The sequence below is a fragment of the Carassius carassius genome, chromosome 26 (genome assembly GCF_963082965.1).
Source record: "Carassius carassius chromosome 26, fCarCar2.1, whole genome shotgun sequence".
NCBI classification, from domain to species: domain Eukaryota; kingdom Metazoa; phylum Chordata; class Actinopteri; order Cypriniformes; family Cyprinidae; genus Carassius; species Carassius carassius.
In genome coordinates, this window is record NC_081780.1 from 1,660,638 (window position 1) to 1,681,500 (window position 20,863).

The window sequence follows — 20,863 nt, forward strand, 5'->3', positions numbered from 1 at the left end:
AAATGCAGCTTTGCATCACAGGAATAAAATATTTTTTAAAAGTATATTCAAATACCAAACTATTATTTTAAGTTGTAATAATATTTCACAATATTACTGTTTTTTCTGTATTTTTGATCAAATAAATGCAGGCTTGATGAGCAGAAGAAACTTCTTTCAAAAACATAAAAAATAGTAATGTTACCAAACTTTTGGTCTGTACTGTATATATATATATATATATATTCAAAATAAATACATTTAGTTGGTCTTTAGCAATAAACTTTAGTGTTTAATACTGTTTATTTATGCTGAGTTTGCATTTAGTAGACACTTTTAACCAAAACGACTTTCAAATGAGGTCAAACAAGAAGCAATAAAAACCAACAAAAGAGTAATAATATGTAAGTGCTCTTTTTTTATTTATTTTTTTCAAAGAAAGAAAAATCAAAAGAATATATAAATAATAAATAGTGCTAGTGTTAGAGGCTTTATTTCGTAAATAAAAAGAAAGCAAATATTTTAAAGAGTGCAAGTGTTAAAGTGTTTTTGGGTTATTTTTATACAAATAAATAAAAAATCAAAACACAAGCAGATAGAATAGAAATAGAATAGAAATTGCTACTGTTATTGTTATAGGGTCACGTATAGATTTTTTGGATAATAAAGCTTTTTGTCTTCAGTTTTAAAGAGTGCAGGTTTTGCAGTTGTTACATCTTCTGTGGAACATGAAAGATGATAATTTTAAGAACGTTGTATCTAAACAGTTGATGGTCTCCAATGACATCCATAGTATGGGTGAAAAACCACTATGGAAGCAGAAGAAAGAAATTCATGCAGGTTTGTAATGGCTTGAGGGTGACTAAATAATGACAGAATTGTATTTTTTGATAGATCCTTTTTAACCTTAAATTTGATACAACTGACATTTTTTTTTTTTACTTTTTAAAGATTTAGATTTTGTTCCCCTTTATGACTTATACTCATGGTATTTTTTTCTAGTGTATTTATTTGTAAATATTGTAGTATTATTAAAATCACCAAATAACCAGCTAACCAAATGCCAGTCTACATTCAAACAAACAATTAATAAGATTAAATGCATGTTTGCACACAGACCCACACATTTTGGGTTCTTTTTTTACAAACATTTGTTTTGTTTCTTTTAATTACTGAAATGCATTAAATTATCTATGCATTGCTTGTTTTAGCGTGGGACTGCACATAATTCATATGGTTGGGGAGAGTGAGTGGCCCCCAGTTTAAAATCCAAGCTGGGCTCCACACCCACTGGTGAAGAGAAAGTGAAGCGCTGCAGCAGAGAGGAGAAGAAGAGGAACAGCTCCATCCGTGCCAGTTGCTCTCCAAGACACACTCTCTTTCCTGAAAATCAGAAAATCACAACAGGTTTCCTTTTACCCGGGCTTATAAAGAATTGTCAACTAGGGGTGTGCGATAATGGAATAAAAATGCTATCTTGATATTTTCTGAAATTTTGTCAGTAATGATAACTAGACATTAAACATATTGCTGAGCATGTTATTGTGCTGCCTGCACCCCAAAACTTCTGATATTCTTCATAATCTATGCAGTGGTTAGTTTGCTGGAGTAACAGAAAGGAACTTTTCTAATAAGTTTAAATAGATTTTTACCTTTTATGGGTATTTTTGCTTTTATAAGGCCAGTTTTCTAACCTAATTAAATGCATGGATCATCTTTTGTGTCAAATTCTTAAATTTAATCAATAAATTAAAATAGTAAGACACTAGAGGGCTGTAACCAATCAAATTAAATGGCATTTACTGTAGATGCATTTACGCAGACTGTTTAATGAAGGACATGACTGAATGCATTTAACCTTCAGTTACAGATGCATAAATGTTTGACGTTGTTAAACCAAATCGTTCAATAGTGTTATTTGAAATGATTTTGGGAAAAAAAAGGGAAAATATACTTTAAATACAAACCTAAAATCACCAGTAGGTGGCGGCAAATCACTGCATGAGAGAGTCATTGAGTCATTCATTCAACCGATTCATTTAAACAACAAAACAAAACCTGTATCCTAAGAAAGATGGGTCTCAGTCCACTTCCAAACAAACTCTTTGTGGTTGGAATGAAATATGAATGCAACATGGACCAAATACTTCTAAACGAACCAAAAACAGAATGAAATGACAAGATGTGATGCTATGTGACATGATTTGATGACACGAACGAGATTTGTATCCAAATCAACCAGTGTGAACGCTAAGCGTAAAAATTTAATGTTTTCTTTTGTTTGTTCTGGACCAAACGAACCAAGAGAACCAAACCAAAAGTGTGAAGACAAAGCATGGAGTAGCATACCCTTTAGCAGTAGTGTACCTTTCATCTCATAGTGAATGTGTGCACTCTGTGGGTGTGCTTTTGTTTGTTTTTTTGTGATATACTTGATAATATCAAATCTCATATCGTTTAAACAACAAATACAATATTTATTCATATACAATATATATCGCACACCCTTATATCTTTGTATTGCTCTCAAGGAAACAGTGTTGTCCTGTACCTAGAGAAAAAGGTAAAAAGGCATCTCGTCTCCTAAATTGGCCTTCTGCATCCAGGAAGTGACCCGGGTTGAAACAGTGAGGCGTCTCCCACTCGGACTCATCAAACAGCACTGATGTCAAATTGCCGGTCACTATTGTGCCCTGCAAAAGTAAAATGTTCTTATCTCTTATTATTCTTAAACTAATTGGTTCTAAACATAAATGTCTAGTACAAAAATATGTTTGCTTAAAGGATAAGCTCACTTCCAGAATAAAAACAATTCCTGATAATTTACTCACCCCCATGTCTTTCAAGATGTTCATGTCTTTCTTTAGTCGAAAAAGAAATTAAGATTTTTGAGGCAACATTACAGGATTTATACAGGATCCATATACTGGACTTCAGTGGGTACCAACGGGTTAAATGTCCAAATTGCAGTTTCAGTGCAGCTTTAAAGGGCTTTACATGATCCCTAGCGAAACAAGTCAGTCATTTTCTAATAAAAGATGTATATACTTTTTAACTACAAATGCTCATCATGTATTACATAGTCATGTTGGAAAGGTCACGCGTGACATAGGCAGAAGAACCGATCCAGTGTTTAGAAAGCACACATGGAAATAAAGTTAAATGCCCTTTACAAAAAAGGTAAAACAACAACGTTGAACAATTTTGAATAGGGATGCACCGATCCGTTACTCAGTATCGGTATCGGCTCCGATACTGCTGTTTTCTGCCAGGTCAGGTATCAACTAGACGAGCCTGATCCAAATCCGATATTGTGCGTATACTATTACATGTTATTGCGAAGCCCTACAAAAGGCACAAAAACATTATAAAGCACCATGACGTTCTTGTGCATTCAGCATTCAAACTGTGTGTCGTCTTCGGTAACTATAATAAAAACGATATAACTCTCTTTAAGAGAAGAGTGATTGACATTTCAAACTGTTAAAAAAGAACAGGCTTAAAAAACTATCACACTGATATAATATACTACGCATCAGTATCTCTTCCCTTTGTGTTTTGATCTTTTCTATGCAGAGCGCTGCTTGTTTACTCCATGTTGCTTCAAGTGCATCATTCTGCAGTACACAGGTGAAGCGCTAACTGTGTGTGACATTTGTGGTGAAAAAGTATATCAATTTAATTTTTTTTAAGAAAAAGACCAATCGTTTCACTAGATAAGACCCTTATTCCTCGGCTGGGATTGTGTAGTGCCCTTTGAAGCTGCATTTGGACCTTCAACCCATGGGTCCCCATTGAGGTCCACTATATGGAGAAAAATCCTGGAATGTTTTCCTAAAAAATCTTTATTTCTTTTTGACTGAAGACCGAAAGACATGAACATCTCGGATGGCATGGAGGAGTAAATAATCAATTAACTAATCCTTTACATTTAAATTCCCATTAAATGCATTAAACGTCATTAGACCAACCTTGGGAATGGAGTATTTTCCTATCTGAATATCTTCCACAGTAACCCGGGGCACATTCATTGGGATAATATTTCCGATTCTCTGTATCTCATGAATGACAGCATTGGTGTAGGGCATGTTGTCTCTGTCTGATAAAGATGGCTGCCGTGACCCTCCCACAACATGATCAATCTCCTCCTGAACTTTGGCTGAAGATACAAAGACCGAGACAAAGAGTGTGAGCATATGTTACATTTTATGTGCATATGATTGCAGTTTCCCATAATAATATCTCACCCTGTATCTTAGAATATTTTACCATGTAGAGAAGACCCCAGTACAGAGTGGTGGAGGTGGTCTCAGTTCCCGCTCCAAACAGATCCAGAGTACAGAAGCACAAGTTTTCCACATCAAATCCAGCATCTGTGTCATCTTTAACCTAAACAAAATGATTGAGAGGCATTTCAATTCAATTACATTGTTATTACCAGAGCAGTGATGCCCCCCTAAGAAAGGCTCTTACTTTTTCCATCTCTCCAAGGAAGCAGTCAATGTAGTCTCGAGGATTTGATGGATCATAATCCACTCTGTGTGCATTCACCTTCTCTCGAACAAAGTCAATCACCTCACGCCACAGAGTAAAAATTCTCTGATGTGGTCCAGGCACTTGCCGCATGAGTCGTGGAAGCATGTTATACAGCTAAAGAAAGAAGAAGATAAAGCAAGTAGGAGGCTGCACTGTCAGGACCGCATTTCTGCAGCACTATAGTTCATTTTATTTTATCTCAAAACTTAGTCGTTAGTCTAAAAACAGCTTATATTGAAGGCAGTCTGCCAAAACGACAGCTTGTGGAATGTTTTACTTTATGATTTAATAGTGTGAATAAGCACAGCCTCTGCAGAAAATCAACACCTGCTTCTACATCGCTGCCTGCTTAGCCCCGCCCAACGATTATACATGGCTAGCAGTTTAGCCCCACCCACCAATTCTACATCGCTGCATGCTTAGCCTCTCCCACTGATTCTACATCGCTGCCTGTTTAGCCCCACCCACTGATTCTACATAGCTGCCTGTTTAGCCCCACCCACTGATTCTACATAGCTGCCTGTTTAGCCCCACCCACTGATTCTACGTCGCTGACTGTTTAGCCCCACCCACTGATTCTACATCGCTGCCAATTTAGCCCCACCCACTGATTCTACATCGCTGCCTATTTAGCCCCACCCACTGATTCTACATCGCTGCCTATTTAGCCCCACCCACTGATTCTACATCGCTGCCAATTTAGCCCCACCCATTGATTCTACATCGCTGCATGGTTAGCCCCACCTACCGATTATACATCACTGGCAGTTTAGCCCCGCCCACTGATTCTACATCGCTGCCGGTTTAGCCCTGGCCACTAATTCACATATATAGTGTTTATGAGAGAGGCCAACGCGTATTTCTATGCAGAAACAAAACAACCAAGATGCTCTGAAGATAATAAGATGCTGTTCAGTGCCAAGTTTTTAAAAAAAACAGTGTTTGTGTTGCCTTCATTCTGATTGCAGCATTAGGAGAAAGTGAATGAACTTTATTTGTTTTAAAAAAATTTTAATGGACTGTCAGACCTCGTCAGTAAGAACTTGGCCCTTTGCCTACCTCATTTTACAGCGGATTTGTTTACAAACAAGGCAATGCGTGATTTAAAAAAAGATTGAAACTAAAAGATAATGCTGTGCCAAGTATGTTGGATCCGACTATAATTCCGCAACACAAGTGTGTGTAATGGTTTTTATTACATAGTCACTATTGCTTTGTCCCTCTTACAGATCGCTTGATATGTCTTGAGTTATTTATGTGTTTTTGAACTAAATCAGAGCAGCATCTATCTATGAAGGATGTATTGTACAATAAACAAACATACGCAACTATAAGCCAGTTCATGTACCACAGGAAAATAGAATTTGCAAAAAGCAGCTGAGCAGTGAAAGAGAGCAGTCAATGTCAAAAGGTTTACCTGAGCACAGATGCCTCCTTGCAGATACACAGCTTCATTGATGTTCTTCAAGAGAGACTGAAAGCCATTGTCACTGTACTCAAATCGATGACCAAACACAAGCACGCAGATCACGTTTGAGACAGCATTGCTCAGCAGTGAGCGAGGGTCAAATGGTCGACCTGGAACAGAAATTGTAAATCACGCTGTGCTTCTGATTTCAAATGCAATTCTGAATTTTTTATCAGTACACAATGCTTAGTAAACACCTTGTTCATTTGAAACGGCCTCATTCAGAAAGCGACATTCAAGACTGATGGACAGCTCCAGGCTTTTCTTTCCCAATCCGAAGTTCCGAAGGGTTGAGAGAGCAAATCTTCTCTGTTGCTTCCATTTATAGCCTTTGGCAGCAACTAAACCTGCAAAACAGACCCTTTACAGTTCATTGATTACTGATCCAATTTATGGTCAAATATGGTAAAAACACCAATTTGGCATTCATATATTAGACTGACCTTTGTCTCCGACAATGTCATAAAATATAGGTAACATAGGTCGACCAGCAAGGCTGTCATCCTGTTGTAAATACACCTCCTTCACGAGTTTATATCCATCCAACACAACGATTCTTGACCCGAGAATTCTAAGACTGAAAATCTTGCCGTATTTTTCTGCAAACTGTAAAATATGATTTGTTGTCAGAACCTGAGCTCCTGAAGTAACAGCATATGTTCAGGAAAATCATAACACAGATTCAGAAACAAGCAATCTCATATGTAAGCAGATGCATATGAAAAATAATGTGATTATCAACAATAAACAGCATAACTAAGCCTGCCTAATGTTACCAAGCAAAACTTCAATCCAGGAAGTGGTAAAGGACTGTGAAAGTGAATATGAACAATACTTCGTAGCCTTTTTGATAAAAAAAAATAATAATAATTCTCCGCTTTTTGCTCAAACTGTTACTTTTTTCATGAAACTTACCTACATTCAAGTGTTGATAAACAAAAGAATGCTTGAGGACAGAATAAAAGGGATTTTCTTTTAAGTATAGAGACTCTGTTCTTTGTTTTGATGTAGGCTGTTGCATGTTCAGATATGCATACAACAATATCTCAATATTTGGGTGAAAATTGTAAAAAAAAAATGCTGGAGGTGTCTGAAAGGGACATTCTGGTAGTTGTATATAAATCACTTTTTGAATCTTTTCTTACTTTTAATATTGTATCCTGGTTTAACTCTCGTTCTGTTAAAAGCAAAAACAGACTGCAATAGACACCATCACAAAAATTTGTAATAGTTTTACTGGTTATAACTGGACTTCTATTGGTTTTAATGGACCCTGTGGGTCTCTGGTCAATCGGCTGCTTGTTAAAACCAATAAATCCTAATAAAAATGTCTACCCAAAAAACACTACAGAAAATAATTTTAAAATAGTTTGTAATGTTTGTAGTTGAACCCATTAGAATGTTCTGTGATGGTTCTATTGTTTCGAGTAAAATAACTGGTGAAAGACAGGTACTTCTCACTGATCTCCATACTGTGGCATTAAAAAGAAAAGCCTCTGTTATTGTGGGAAACTCTTCTTTTCAGTTACTTTAATCTGGCAGACTGTGGCCTATAAAGAGCCTTTGGTGAGAAAAGGCCAAGTATAAGAAAATCTGTATCCCATCTGCCATTAGTATTTTAAAGTGATGTATGTTGCTGTTGTGATTTATTATTTGTATTGTTTGTATGTTGAGCATCTACTCCACTGGGGATAGACAATAAAGCTTTTGAATGAAACTGAATTCTTTATGCTTCATTAAGTTTTTCATGTGTAGGATAATATTGCATTATGTAACTGCGGAAGCGAAAGTTTCCAAGAGCCTTACCCTGGCCCCTATTTTCATTATTTGCAATTTTAATACATTTTAAGGCTCTGAGAACATTCTTTAAGCACTGCGTCACAACAGAGTTAAAGCAAGGTTTAAGTGGTTTTCCTTTCTCGCTTTTGCAACTAACTGTAATACGCTTATGTTGTGGATATAGCTATCTGATTGAGCTCATGTAAAGCATGATTATTTATTTTCGGTGTCGTACTCATCATTTTCCACGTGATTAACGCGGTTTGCGGTCATTAACCGCTAGCCTACTTTGCGTTTTCAGATTTATTTCGTTGGATATAAGCTGGAAATGTATTTACCTGAGATAACTGAAGATGAATCCTACCATTTTCGATATGATGAAGGTCTCCTATAAACGGCAAAGACCAAGGTCCAGGAGGAAAGTTCTTCGGTGCTTTATTTCTGATATAATCACTCAGCAATAAAAACACACACGAAAATATAAAAACAGCTTTGATGTCGATCCACTCGTAAAATATCTGCAAAATGTTCATGACGGACACTTCTTGGATTCCTCGACTATGCTTCCCGTGTAAAACTGAATACAAACATGTGCAAGGAAAGTTGCTAAATAGTGTTGTGATGTCATTGCGCGATATCATCATTATGTAACCACAAGGCAAAACGCCATAGAATACATTTACATTTAGATTTAGTCATTAAGCAGACGCTTTTATGCAAAGCGACTTCAAAAAAATCAACAAAAGAGCAATGATATAGCCTACACAAGTGCTATAACAAGTTTAAAGGGTTAGTTCACCCAGATAGCAAATGTATGTAATTAATAACTTACCCTCATGTTGTTTCAAACCCGTAAAACCTCCGTTTATCTTCTGAACACAGTTTAAGATATTTTAGATTTAGTCAGAGAGCTCTCAGTCCCTCCATTGAAGCTGTGTGTACGGTATACTGTCCATGTCCAGAAAGGTAAGAAAAACATCATCAAAGTAGTCCATGTGACATCAGAGGGTCAGTTAGAATTTTTTGAAGCATCGAAAATACATTGTGGTCCAAAAATAGCAAAAACGACGACTTTATTCAGCATTGTCTTCTCTTCCGTGTCTGTTGAGAGAGAGTTCAAATAAAAGCAGTCTGGATATCCGGTTCACGAACGAATCATTCAGTTCACCAAATCGAACTGAATTGTTTTAAAGGATTCGCGTCTCTAATACGCATTAATCCACAAATGACTTAAGCTGTTAACTTTTTTAATGTGGCTGACACTCCCTCTGAGTTCAAACAAACCAATATCCCGGAGTAATTCATGTACTCAAACAGTACACTGACTGAACTGCTGTGAAGAGAGAACTGAAGATGAACACCGAGGCGAGCCAGATAAGAAAAACCGAGGAGCTGATGATACTGCGCATGTGTGATTCAGCGTGAAGCAAACCGACACACAGAGCGCATGAACCGAACTGATTCTTTCTGTGATTGATTCTGAACTGATTCTGTGCTAGTGTTATGAGCCCAGGTAAACCGAAGGCTTGAATCAAGGGCAATCATCGCATATGATGCCATTACGTAGAGCGCAAAAGAACCGGTAAACCGTTTTCTTCAACCGGTTTATTGAATCGAACTGTCCGAAAGACCTACTGGTGATACGAAAACCGATGCAACCGGTTCTTGACTCGTGAACGAGTCAGTCTATTGTTCGCTATCTGGCTCGGCTAATAAAAGTTAATTTATGATAAAACCTTGTTTTTAGTTTTTACCTGTTGATCAGCTAAAAAAATATGCAGAAAAATGGAAAAGTTATTTGCAATTCTCTGCCGGGACATTATCCGTTAAGTTGTAACCTGAAAACACAAAATGCAATGCATAATTCAGGGACAAACCTAAGAAAAATCTAAGTATGGTATATACACTGCTTAAAACATCATTGTTCAAAATGTGTAGTTATTAAGAATATGCATAAAATATAGTTGTTGATAAAATGTGCAAATTTAAAAAGGATATTATTTATAGTTTAATATTACTTTTTTATTTATTTACTAACAAATTTAAATAAACATTTCAAATCATATTCATAATAATATTATTTGCTGAGATTTAAGTGATCTGATTGTGTATTCTCTATAGCACTCTATATTCTAATTCTATATTCTTAATAGAACTGAAGGTGTTCATCTTCAGTTCTCTCTTCACAGCAGTTCAGTCAGTGTACTGTTTGAGTGCATGCATTACTCCGGGATATTGGTTTGTTTGAACTCAGAGGGAGTGTCAGCCACATTAAAAAAGTTAACAGCTTAAGTCATTTGTGGATTAATGTGAACTGAATGATTCGTTCGCGAACCGGATATCCAGACAGCTTTGTTTTAAACTCTCTCTCACAACACACACGGAAGAGACGACAATGCTGAATAAAGTCGGCGTTTTTGCTATTTTTGGACCAAAATGTATTTTCGATGCTTCAAAAAATTCTAACCGACCCTCTGATGTCACATGGACTACTTTGATGATGTTTTTCTTACCTTTCTGGACATGGACAGTATACCGTACACACAGCTTCAATGGAGGGACTCAGAGCTCTCTGACTAAATCTAAAATATCTTAAACTGTGTTCAGAAGATAAACGGAGGTTTTACATGTTTGAAACAACATCAGGGTAAGTTATTAATTACGTAAATTTGCTATCTGGGTGAACTAACCCTTTAAGTTAGCTCAGCTTTTTTTTTTATTATATAATAAATAAAAAGAAAACATAGAATAGAGCAAGGTAGTGTTGGATGCCTTTTTACTTTTGTTAACTGTATAATAAAAAGAAAACAAATAGAATACAAAAAGATTAGAGAAGTTAGTGAGTTTTTTTTAAGGAAAACAAGCAGTTAGTAAATAAATAGAGTGCAAGTCTAAAAGGGGCAAGTCTTTTAAGAATATAGAATTAGAATATAGAGTGCTATAGAGAATACACAATCAGACCACTTAAATCTCAGCAAATAATATTATTATGAATATGATTTGAAATGTTTATTTAAATTTGTTAGTAAATAAATAAAAAAGTAATATTAAACTATAAATAATATCCTTTTTAAATTTGCACATTTTATCAACAACTATATTTTATGCATATTCTTAATAACTACACATTTTGAACAATGATGTTTTAAGCAGTGTATATACCATACTTAGATTTTTCTTAGGTTTGTCCCTGAATTATGCATTGCATTTTGTGTTTTAAGGTTACAACTTAACGGATAATGTCCCGGCAGAGAATTGCAAATACCTTTTCCATTTTTCTGCATTTTTTTTTAGCTGATCAACAGGTAAAAACTAAAAACAAGGTTTTATCATAAATTAACTTTTATTATTGAGCAATTGCAACTATCATGTGATATGTGTAGTGCTAGATACCTCTGGTGTCCTCTTTTAGAGGGAAAATGTGTCTTTCTTGAGTCACAGTTGCTAAATGTTGCCAAATAAATTTTAAAAAGGGCTAAATTTGTTGCTAGGTGCCTTTTGAAGAAAAAGTTGCTAGTGTAGTCAGACAATTTGCTAAAAGGCCATGTACAATGGTATTATTTATAGAAACTTATAGTGCCACATATATCAGAAATTAGTTCATAACTTTGTGCCTAAATCACTGATTCAACAAGACCAAGGTAATGAATGAATGTGATTTAATTTTCTAAAGCACAGACATTCTGCTTGTCATTACACACACACAAAGAGTCTCAGTGTGCAGCATAATAAGAGTCACAAGTGCTGAAGAAGCTCAAACTGAGCAATTGTCCTTTCTAGTTTCTTTCCATCCCGACCAGAGAGAGGTGAAGCAGCAGGAGTAAATATGCATGTTTTGGTTCTATTTATGGTGGCGTCTGTGTTCCTCAGCACTGGATCTGCTTCAGATGATCAGATGGAGCTAGCAGCTTTACTGCGCAGCGTCTCTTCAGCAGCACTGATCCGAGATCAGCCGCTCACAGACCCACAGACAGCTGCTGCTGGACCCAAGCTGCTGACTAAAGATGGGCTCATCCAGGGCCTAACGCTGGACAAGTCTTATGTATTTTATGGGATCCCGTTCGCCGATCCTCCTGTGGCAGCATCCCGCTGGAAACAGCCCCGTCCTGTCACACCATGGAGAGGGGTGTATGATGCCACTTATCCCCGAGCAGCGTGCATGCAGGCCTGCATTGGACCCATTGCAGACGAGTGTCCCAAGAAGGTGAGCGGGACACCATGACAGACTGGGAGGGACTGATTCTGTGGCTTATAAAAATAGCAAAAACTTTTGGGTTCCATAAAAATGTAAGATCTTCACAGACGAATAAATAACTTGAATTGATTTAATTTGCTATTTTTAGTCATTTCTTTGGGTTAAATAGAATTAGGTTTACATTTAGTTCAGGGCTGCTGAAAGGATGTGGTGCAAATCAAAAAATTCTGCTGACCTAAATGTGTATTAATGTGTAAGTACAATTGTACCTGCACTCACTCATATCATTAACACATCCCTCCACACTGGTGTTTTTCCCTCAACATTTAGACAGGCTTGTATAACCCCACTACTTAAGAAACCCACCCTCAACCCATCTCTTTTAGAGAACTACAGACCAGGTACCCTTCTTCTTTTCATTGCAAAAACACTTGAACGACCTGTGTTCAACCAAGTTTCTGCCTTTCTCACACCAAACAACCTCAATCTGACTTCAGAAGTGGACATTCAACCAAGACTGCATTGCTCTCAGTTGTTGATGCCCTAAGACTGGCAAGAGCCGATTCCAAATCTTCAATATAATCTTGCTGGATCTGTTGACACCGTTAACCACCAGATCCTCCTGTCAACCCTGTTGGCAAAGTGCATCTCAGGAACAACACTCCAGTGGTTTGAGTCTTACCTCTCAAATAGGTCCTTCAAGGTATCTTGGGGAGGTGAGGTGTCCAGGTCGCAGCACCTAGCTACTGGGGTGCCTCAGGGCTCAGTTCTTGGACCACTTCTTTTCTCTGTCTACATGGCATCATTAGCTTCTGTCATTCAGAAACATGGCTTTTCATACCACTGCTATGCTGATAACACTCAACTCTTCCACTCATTCCACCTGATGATCCAACAATAGCTGCTCGCCTCTCAGGTAGTCCAACAGACATTTCTTGCTGGATGAAGGACCATCACCTTCAACTCAATTGCAGAGACAGAACTGGTTGTGGTTCCAGCAAGCCCATCGTTTCATCGCAATTTCACCATCAAGTTAGGCACATCAACCATAACTCCTTCAAAAACAGCTAGGAAGCCTTGGAGTTATGATTGATGATCAGCTGACTTTCTCAGACCACATTGCTAAAACTGTCCGCTCCTGCAGATTTGCTTTCTTCAACAACAAGAAGATCAAGCCCTTTCTTTCGGGAAAAAGCTTCATAACTCCTTGTTTAAACTCTTGTTCTGTCCAGGCTGGACTATTGCAATGCTTTCTTGGCAGGTCTTCCAGCCAGTTCTATCAAACCTTTAAAATTAATCCAAGATAATTTTTACATATGCTGAAAAGAATGCACCTCAGACCTCTGTTTATCAGTTTTCACTGGCTACCAATTGCTGCTCACATAAAATTCAAGGCATTAATGTTTACCAACAAAACCACCACTATGCACAATGCAGACATCTTACATCATCCACCCGGAACGGTTTCTGTTTACGACTGTAGGAGCAAATTATAGAAAAGTGGTTATTACGTTTTAAATATGGATATTTTTCTTACAAAAAAGGCATCTATCCGTTATAGGAGGCCTTTATTCTTTTTTTACTTTTTTTGCCTGCTGCTCAAAATGATCACATGTGTAATGCTAGATTATGTATGTGTATTGGTCAGGTGAGTGAGGACTGTCTGTACCTGAACGTCTTTGTTCCTCTGAGTGTGAATCTGGAGGCTCCACTGCTAAAGCCGCTGCCGGTGATGCTGTGGATCCACGGCGGGGATTTCATCGCGGGCTCCGCATCCAAACAGCTCTACGATGGCCGTTACATCAGCAACTTCACGCAGACGCTGGTCGTGAGCGTCGCCTACCGTCTGGGTGAGACTCTGATTACTGTTAATAATAAAAGCCACAAACACAGTGCTGAATCCATACATATATGTAAGTAGATGCCTCAATAGTGACCGTTTCTATAAGCTGTTATACACAAGCCATCCGTCATATTGTAATGGTTACCTTGAAGCCATTCTGCATAACCAAACCTATTCTACTTAAATTTGTATGTTAAGTAGAAATAAAACCCAACTTTGCTTTAAAATGTATCACAAGGAATTCAGATATTTGGAATTTGCCCAATGAATGCGAACCCATAATATGGTGAATGATGTCAAGTTGACAGTTCCAAAGCGATAGACGCTTCTACGAGCTTGAAGCGGTCAAATGGGGCATCTTTGCATATCTCTGGCTGAATCTGTGCTTCTTCAGGCGCGTTTGGCTTTCTAGTGTCAGGAAAAGACCCACAGACTTCCGCCGCAGGGAATTATGGGATTCTGGATCAGCAGGCGGCGCTGCTCTGGGTCCAGCAGAACATTGCAGTGTTTGGAGGAGACCCAAGCAGGGTGAGAAATTAACTAAACCTATTTATGAAGGGATAACTTTCAAAACCATGTTTAAGCCCCCCAAAATAAAAATGTTCACGTTCTGCCTTAATCTTCAATGTGGAACGTGGTCTTCAACGCTATAGGAAAATAACGAGAAGAATTACATCGTACAGTAAACGGTAAAACTGTTTGCACTACAAACCAGTGTCTTCATAATTAAGATAACAGATTAAAATAATTTGGTAAGACAACAGTTTGCAAAATCAAGCAGCAATAGTTTTGTACATAAAAGTAGCTGAAAGCAAATACACAACAAAATTACAAAAACTTTAACTAAAATAAAAGAAAATATCAACATAAAAATGTATCCAAAATGTTCATAAAAAACTGTAATAGTATCAATGATACTAAAAAAACACTAATTGAAATTAATAATAACAAATAAAAAAAGAATGGTACTAAAATAGCCTAAATCTTCTGCAAAATAATAATTTAATAAGAAACCATATATAAAAAATATTTTTATATATTCTACCTGTTTTGGGTGAAAATAGATGTTTTCACAAAATTCAGCTGAAGACACCTGAAGAGTTTTACAGAATTAAAATAAATACATACATAAAATCATATGCTGAAATGAAGATGATTAAATAGCAGACTCTTGAGCTGAATTTGTGTGTGACTTCAGGTGACTCTGTTCGGAGAGAGCGCTGGAGCTCAGTCAGTCAGTCTTCATCTGATGATCCAGAGCAGTAAAGCGCTCTTCAAACAGGCCGTCTTCCAGAGTTTACCCTTCTCCATTCCTCTGAAAACACGGTAAACACACACACAGACGTGTATCTGTACAGACGAGTGTCGTATCCTCAAGCACTGGTGTTTCTCCTCAGGCACGAGTCTCTGAAGCTCGGGAAGAACTTCGCTAAATCAGCAAACTGCTCAGTTCTGGACCTGATGTGTCTTCAGTCTCTGAGTCCTCAGGAGGTGCTGAACGCACAGATCAAATCCAGTGAGAACAAAACCCTTCACATCTCAGAAAAATATCCATGAAAATATTTATTTTTTATTATATTTCACATAAATAAATAAATAAATAAATAACATTTTCATTATTCGAAAAAAAAGGAACTTGAAATTGAATTGTGGGAAAAAACGATGTATTAAAACAGAATAATAGATCAAAACTATAAACATATAATTAATAAAAAATCATTGTATTTCTTTATAAAAAAAATTACCATTAGGAAAATTTATAATAAAATATAAAGCACAATAATTGTATTAATTATATGTTATTACATTTTAGTAAATAATAATAAATAATAATTATATAAAGCACAATATAATAACTGGACAAATAAGAAAGTAAATAAAATATCTATAATAAGAACAAATTAGCATGAACATAAACTTTAATAGCCATGGTAATCTTAAAATAAATATAAATAAAAATCTAAATGATTTGAAATGGTACTTTAAGTTTCTTAATTAATAATAATAGTAATCATTTATGAGTAATACAATTGTATAATATTTTAAACTAAAATTAAACTAATAAATTAGTAGTAGACATAGTAATAATAATAATATTTTTTTTTTAGTTTTTTTAGACATTATTCCTAGGCCAGTTCACAATATTTGTAATGCAAATGTAATTAAAAAATAATAATAATTTGGTTTGAAATTGTGCTTTAATTATCCTTAAAATAATGTTAAAATGTTAAAAAAAAACTAAAAAAAAAACCTTAATTTCCTTCATGCAAATCATGCTAATATTTTAACAACAAGCAAATAAATATTTTTTTATTCTATTCTATTTTATTCTATTTTTTTTTTAAGTGAATATAGGCATGTTTTTAATGACTGCACAGATCAGATCTCCTCCACCTCCTGCACAGATGATTTCAGTCAGAGATGCTGAAGCTGCTTGTGTTTCTCAGGCTCAAAGGTGGTGAACCCCTTCCGCTTTCTGGAGCAGTTTGAGAGCTGGGGGCCGTATGTGGACGGAGAGCTGATCAGAGAGCAGGCGGTCAGTGCCTTCCTGAAGGGACACTGGCAGAAGGACAAGCCCGTGCTGCTCGGTACGGTTTCATCCAGTCTCACCGTCAGCATGAAGTCAAACTGTCCTTGTTCACTGGCTAGTGTGTGTGTTCCAGGGACCACCACAGAAGAAGGAGTGATCTTTGTGTACGGCGTCTTCATGAAGCCTGTGTCAGCGGTCGAGTGCACCATCTACACCACGGCCATCTTCAAACAACACGCCATCAAAATCCTGCGTAAATACCTGCCGCTGTACAGCGATGCGGACCGCAGGGACATGCTGGCACAGGTCAGCCACGCTCCATCACTCCCCATCATTTCATCATTCCTCATAATAACTCTGACGGGACTTTACTTTAAGCTCTCGCCAATTATTTCTAAATTTGCAACCATGTAAAGACACTGTTCACCACACAATTTGTACACCCTTTTGCTGCCAAAAGCATCTTAATCCACTGATTCAAAAGTTTCTGTGCATGCTAATATTTCATCATATTATAGTATATTATAGCATCACATTTTCCCTTTTGGAGGATCTTAAAAGCATGAAGTGCATCTGCATTTCTATTATATTTTATTATGTAATTTTTTATTATATATATATATATATATATATATATATATATATATATATATATATATATATATATATATTAAAAGCAAAATAATAATAATTATGCATTATTGTTTTATTTATGAAATGATAATATAATGCATTACATAATTACAATTATGTTTTTATATATAACAACATGCATTTATATATATATAAAAACTCATATTACATTAACAAAAAAAATGGTTTGAAATGATATTTAATGATCGTTTAAATAATGCAAAAAGAATGTTTCAAAATCAGGTTATATATTCTGGTTATTTACAATAATAAGGAATTAGAACGAAATGAGCTTTGATTGTAATAAAAAATGATCTCAAAAACTAAAGGATCTAAAATACCCTTAATTTTCCACTGCATTTAGAGATAAATGGGAATACTAACATATAAACTTCATATCAACATAACAATATCAACGATGGAAGTAAAATAGCTTATCAGAAAACAGAATGGGGTTTTTATAGATACCAACTAAGAAAGTGTTGAAATGGTTCTGCTCTCCTTCTGTCCACAAGGCGGCACTGACTGCTGAGATTTACTCATCTCAATCAATGATTTAACCAGATATTCTGTCACTTCAGCAGACTTCACCCGAGAGGTCAAAGGTCACCACAACTCAAATCTATGCATTTACTGCTAAACCGACTCATATAGTTGAAGTCTGGAGCTGATTATAAAGATTTCTATTTGAAATAAATGCTGTTTTTTTTTTTAACTTTCTATCCTTAAATGGTGCGGCATTTTACCCAGCAGAGATATTTTAATATTATTTATACACTACAACAAAATATATTAATATTTGTTTAAATATTTATATTTATCAACAGTCAAAGTTATTTTAATATATAAACCATTAAATAATGAATTAACATTGTTAATGATAAAGAATTCTGTTTTTTTGAACTTTTTTTTTTTAATTGTGCAGCCTTTTACCCAGAAGTGATCTTTTAGCATTATTTATACACTATTATAGAATTTATTAATATATATTTTAAATATTTATGTTTATTCATAGATTGTTTTTGTTTTGTTTTATATTTTTTCTATATCTAACTAGATAGATAGATAGACAGATTTAATATAAGTATTGTACTATCTATTCAATATTTTAAATATGTAGTTAAATTAATATTCCTTATTAAATAATCCATTAAAATATTGTCTAAATTATAAAGAGTTGTGTTTAAAATAAATGCTGCTCTTCTGAACTTTCAATTCTTCAGAAAATCCTGGAAAAACAATTTACACAGTTTTCAACACTGATAATAATCAGAAATGTTTCCTGAGCAGCAAATCAGCATATTAGAAGCATTTCTGAAGACTGGAGTAATGGTGCTGAAAATTCAGCTTTGATCACAGAAATAAATTACATTTCACAATAGATCCACTTAGAAAACAGCTATTTTAAATTCTAATAATATTTCATCATTTTTAATGCATTTTTTGATGATAAATGCAGCCTTGCTGAGCGTAAGACACCTGATTCTTTCACTTTCAGATTGTGACTGACTACATCTTCTTGTGTCCGTCGCGGAGGTCGGCTCGCGCCGGCGTGGCGTCTGGGAGCTCGGTGTGGATGTACGTGTTCGATCACGTGGCGAGCGATCCTAGTGGTTGGTCGGGTGTGACGTTCTGTTACCGTCACGTGTGTCACGGCGCTGAGCTGCCGTTCGTATTCGACTCGGCGCCGGTGGCGAACCTCAGCATGACTCCGGCGGAGCGGCTGCTGTCCAATCGGATGCTGTGTCACTGGGGAGCGTTCGCTCACACCGGTGACCCCGGGTCTCACGCCGAGTCTAGCACGTTCTGCAGACAGCAGCGTCCGCCAGTGTGGCCGCGCTACACGGCTAACAGCGGCTGGCTAATCATGAACCTCACGCTGCATTCACACGCGCAGACCGGATTGCGCGAAGACATCTGCGACTTCTGGGACACGCTGGGAATCTATCCATAAAAAAACAGGTTAAAGGCATAGTTCAGCCAAAAAGGAGAATTCTGTCATTAATTACTCACCCTCATGTCGTTCAAATCACGTCAAGCCCTAAGCCCTGTTCACGCCAAGAACGATAAATATAAAAATAACAATATTAGTCAATGTAATATCGTCTGTTATTGTTATCTTTATAGGTATTGTGCTTGGTGTTGAACGGGTCTTAAGATCTTCGTTCATCTCGGGAACACGAATTTTCGATGAAATCTGGGAGCTCTCTGACGCTCCCATAGACAGCAACGTGTAAGGATTCGGGTCACAGAGCTCTTGGATTTCATCGAAAATTTGTGTTTCCGAGAATTGTGTTTAGGAACGACTCAAGGGTGAGTAGTTAATGACAGAATTTTCATTTTTGTGTGAACTGTCCCTTTAAGGCTAGAAGGGATACAGATGTGGTTACTGGGCAAGCACACATCAATATAGTGTAATTTGTCACTGTGCAACAATAATTACTATTTTTGCATTATTATAAGGGGTAGGTTTAGGGTTGGGATAGGTGTAGACGTTAATAAAACACAATCTAATAACTAGAAAAATTAAACTTCATTGTTAGTTTGCGGTCTGAGCTGTATCCCTTCTTGCCACAACCAGAAAAACACGAGCGCTCACACATATCTCATCTGTTTCTTATGGACTAACTGTACAGTCAAACCAAAATTTATTCAGACACCTTCAACTTTTCTCACGTTATCACAGTTTATTCCCTATAGATTAGAAAATGGTAATACAACAAGAGCTCCGTGTGTCAGAGCAAATTCATCTTGATAATGTCAGATAATTTTGAGAAGTTTAATTTTGTTTAATTTTGTTCAGTCTATGGTGTAAAAAGGTTGCATTAGCAATTAAATAAAAAACACTTAAGCAAAACATGGTCAGGTCAAAGTGTCTGAATAATTTTTGGTCCCAGATTTGTATCAGTTTTACTGAAGATTTTTTCTCTACAATTTTTCCTGCAACCATTAGTAAAAAAAAAAAAAAAAAAAATATATATATATATATATATATATATAAAAAATGATATCTGGTGTCTGAATAATTTTTGGTTTGACTGTATTGGTTTATTGTTTATTGTTTATATATAAATATATTTAATAAGCATAACATTTTTAAATACATATGTGCATGTGTGTATTTATATATATACACTACCGTATAATACTGTGAAATATTTCTACTATTTAAACTACATGCTTTCTATTTGAATATGTTTTAAAATGTAATTTATTCCTGTGGTCAAAGCTGAATTTTCAGCATCATTACAAGGCAATCTTTGACAGTGTACATAATAAATATACACAGTTCACACACACTTATTATGCGATTAATCATTAGACAGCAATAATTCTTAAAGGAAATTATGTTTAATTAAGATGCAAAATGACTAAATACTTGTTATAAATGTTACAATCTATGTTGCATTGAATGAATCTATGTTTTCTGAACAATCAATCAATATCTAGAGGAAGCCAGATCAACTTTTTTTTACCTTTAAGTTAAGTTTATTTATATCGGAGTACAGAGATTTATTCTTGTTGTAAGCTTAGACATAAAATGAGTTTGCCTGCTGATCTGAATGGTTCTGCTGGATATTTAATATAACTACATAGTAATAATAATAATTTATCATATAAAAATATAAGATATATTTATGATAAAGTGGATTTCATTATTTAATGTAGTTACATTACTACTACTATTATTAGCATCTATAGCACAGGACCCTTATAAATATTAATAATAATCATAATACTTTTAAATATAAGAATATAAAATATAAATGTATATTTATGAATTTCCTTACATAATGTAGTTACATTATTATTATTATTAGGCACAGATCAAAGCATCTATACCAGGATCCTATAAAACGTAATAATAATAAAAGTAATAATATTAACTATAAAACAAAC

At 35.7% G+C, this 20,863-nt stretch overlaps 2 protein-coding genes across 3 annotated transcripts; one reads left to right on the forward strand and one right to left on the reverse strand.

Moving 5' to 3' along the window:
- Positions 1 to 875: 875 nt before the first annotated feature.
- LOC132105480 (cytochrome P450 2J2-like) lies at positions 876 to 8,390 on the reverse strand. 2 transcript variants are annotated; one of them, XM_059510612.1, is made up of 9 exons: positions 8,101 to 8,390; positions 6,427 to 6,589; positions 6,181 to 6,330; positions 5,933 to 6,093; positions 4,453 to 4,629; positions 4,227 to 4,368; positions 3,951 to 4,138; positions 2,531 to 2,672; positions 876 to 1,362 (listed from the first exon to the last, which is right to left on the reverse strand). In XM_059510612.1, the coding sequence occupies exons 1-9, from the start codon at positions 8,293 to 8,295 to the stop codon at positions 1,187 to 1,189; spliced, it is 1,494 nt and encodes a 497-aa protein (XP_059366595.1). In that variant the 5' UTR covers positions 8,296 to 8,390; the 3' UTR covers positions 876 to 1,186. The 2 variants fall into 2 exon arrangements, with proteins under 2 accessions (XP_059366595.1, XP_059366596.1); XM_059510613.1 differs by having other exon boundaries at positions 8,127 to 8,263.
- Positions 8,391 to 11,263: 2,873 nt separating this feature from the next.
- LOC132105479 (crystal protein) lies at positions 11,264 to 19,216 on the forward strand. Its single transcript, XM_059510611.1, has 8 exons — positions 11,264 to 11,966; positions 13,606 to 13,807; positions 14,195 to 14,328; positions 14,999 to 15,126; positions 15,198 to 15,316; positions 16,248 to 16,388; positions 16,464 to 16,636; positions 18,462 to 19,216. The coding sequence occupies exons 1-8, from the start codon at positions 11,589 to 11,591 to the stop codon at positions 18,915 to 18,917; spliced, it is 1,731 nt and encodes a 576-aa protein (XP_059366594.1). The 5' UTR covers positions 11,264 to 11,588; the 3' UTR covers positions 18,918 to 19,216.
- The last annotated feature ends 1,647 nt before the right edge of the window (positions 19,217 to 20,863 follow it).

Bases quoted from the DNA above. Each gene is read 5' to 3' on its own strand.
- LOC132105479 (XM_059510611.1), top strand. From the start codon at position 11,589: ATGCATGTTTTGGTTCTATTTATGGTGGCGTCTGTGTTCCTCAGCACT. The intron at 15,317-16,247 runs GTGAGAACAAAA...TGTGTTTCTCAG, and splicing joins GAACGCACAGATCAAATCCA to GCTCAAAGGTGGTGAACCCC. The intron at 16,637-18,461 runs GTCAGCCACGCT...TTTCACTTTCAG, and splicing joins GCAGGGACATGCTGGCACAG to ATTGTGACTGACTACATCTT.
- LOC132105480 (XM_059510612.1), bottom strand. From the start codon at position 8,295: ATGAACATTTTGCAGATATTTTACGAGTGGATCGACATCAAAGCTGTT. The intron at 4,630-5,932 runs GTAAACCTTTTG...TTCTTTCTTTAG, and splicing joins AAGGAGGCATCTGTGCTCAG to CTGTATAACATGCTTCCACG. The intron at 4,139-4,226 runs GTGAGATATTAT...TTGTATCTTCAG, and splicing joins AAAATATTCTAAGATACAGG to CCAAAGTTCAGGAGGAGATT.